The sequence below is a fragment of the Penaeus chinensis genome, chromosome 22 (genome assembly GCF_019202785.1).
Source record: "Penaeus chinensis breed Huanghai No. 1 chromosome 22, ASM1920278v2, whole genome shotgun sequence".
Classification (NCBI taxonomy): domain Eukaryota; kingdom Metazoa; phylum Arthropoda; class Malacostraca; order Decapoda; family Penaeidae; genus Penaeus; species Penaeus chinensis.
This window is the reverse complement of record NC_061840.1, coordinates 8990308-8992197: the sequence shown is the minus strand read 5'-3', so window position 1 is coordinate 8992197 and position 1890 is coordinate 8990308. Positions and strand designations below refer to the sequence as shown.

The following is a 1890-nucleotide window of genomic DNA, read 5'->3' as shown; positions in this document are numbered from 1 at the left end:
CGGCCAGCGGAGGGCCGGAAATGTTTCTGGACGGAACGGTGACAGAGTACGAATTGCGGGTCAAATGGGGTCAGTTATAACTGTCATCGCCGGGTCGATGGTTCTGAACCAACATAAAGCCTGTTAGGGTTCGATTTAAGAATCAGAGCGGTCAGGTCAACGGAAACACACCAGAGGAAACATATACAAGGTTTTACTGCTAAGGCACAAAAATACACTAGACAAAACAGGATATTTACGAACAGACGGGAGAGGATCCAGCGGAGCAGGCGAGGTCACATGGCGGAAGGAAGCACACAAGTCAAAGTCACGGGACAATAAAATAATCTTCCAACTGCGAGATGTCTACAACGAGGCTCCGAGGTCCTATTTCCAGTGGTGATGTGGCCCTAGTGCCTGACCTTCCGTCATCCACATTCTTCCGACGATCGCGATTCTGCCTTCTGTCAGACTGGCTGCACCATCGCTCCAACGGTCTCTCTACAACGGCAGCTTCTCTGGCTTCTCCTTGGCAAGCAGCTCCTCCGGCACGTCCTCGGACGGCAGCTCCTCCTCCGGCACGTCCTCGGACGGCAGTTCCTCAAGCATCTCCTCGGACGAACAGCTCCTCCGGCACGTCCTCGGACGGCAGTTCCTCAAGCATGTCCTCGGACGGCAGCTCCTCCTTCGGCACGTCCTCGGACGGCAGCTCCTCCGGCACGTCCTCGGACGGCAGCTCCTCCTCCGGCACGTCCTCGGACGGCAGCTCCTCCTCCGGCACATCCTCGGACGGCAGCTCCTCAAGCATGTCCTTGGACGGAAGCTCCTCCTCCGGCACGTCCTCGGACGGCAGCTTCTCAAGCGTGTCCTCGGACGGCAGCTCCTCCTCCGACACGTCCTCGGACGGCAGCTCCTCAAGCATGTCCTCGGACGGCAGCTCCTCAAGCATGTCCTCGGACGGCAGCTCCTCAAGCATGTCCTCGGACGGCAGCTCCTCAAGCATGTCCTCGGACGGCAGCTCCTCAGGCACGTCCTCGGACGGCGGCTCCTCCGGCCTGACCTCGGGAGACAGCTCCTCCGGAGTATCCTCGGCAGGCAGCTCCTCCGGCGCGTCCTCAGCAGGTACCTCCTCCGGCGCGTCCTGGGCGGGCAGCTCCTCCAGGGTGTTCTTGCACACAACAGTTCCTCTGGCACGTCCTGGGCAGGCTGCTCCTCCGGCGCGTCCTCGGCAGGCATTTCCTACAGCGCTTCCTGGGCAGGCAACTTCTCCAGCGCTTCCTGGGCAGGCAGCTTCTCTATCGCTTTCTGAGCAGACAGATCTTTCAGCACTTTCTGGGCAGACAACTCCTCCGGTGCGTCCTCGGCAGGCAGCTCCTCCGTTGCGTCCTCGGCAGGCAGCTCCTCCGGCGCGTCCTGGGCGGGCAGCTCCTCCAGGGTGTCTTTGCACAGCAGTTCCTCTGGCACGTCCTGGGCAGGCAACTCCTCCGGCGCGTCTTGGACAGGAAGCTCGTCAGTAGTAATAGGGTTATCTAAACTTGGAGGGTCACATCGACTTCAGAGGCTGAAATATAAGTGTATCAGGCCAGTAAAAGAGCAAAGGAGGAGGATACTAATAAGCATATTACGAACAATTTCTCACAGAAAGGGTAATGTATCCCATGAGGGGTTTTTATTTGCTTAGGATATGTTAAAATTAACGAGTTCAGTAGAGTCCATTATAGTATGGAGAGAAAAGTTAATTGGACAAGAATTCCATATCTATTTAATTCTAACCATGCGCATCTTAAGCGCGTCAGTCATTAACTTCCAGTGATAATAACTATGTAAGCTTATATAAAGCATGATGTCTGCGGTGCAATATCAGAATGGATTCCATCAGTAAGTTTCATGTTAGATATTCACTAGTATCTT

At 55.7% G+C, this 1890-nt stretch overlaps 1 protein-coding gene across 1 annotated transcript; it reads right to left on the bottom strand.

Annotated features, from left to right (window-relative positions):
• Positions 1 to 480: 480 nt before the first annotated feature.
• Positions 481 to 1599, bottom strand: LOC125036933 (fibrous sheath CABYR-binding protein-like). Its single transcript, XM_047629892.1, has 4 exons — positions 1590 to 1599; positions 1040 to 1284; positions 701 to 889; positions 481 to 588 (listed from the first exon to the last, which is right to left on the bottom strand). Exons 1-4 carry the CDS (start codon positions 1597 to 1599, stop codon positions 481 to 483), a joined length of 552 nt encoding a protein of 183 aa, XP_047485848.1.
• Positions 1600 to 1890: the final 291 nt, after the last annotated feature.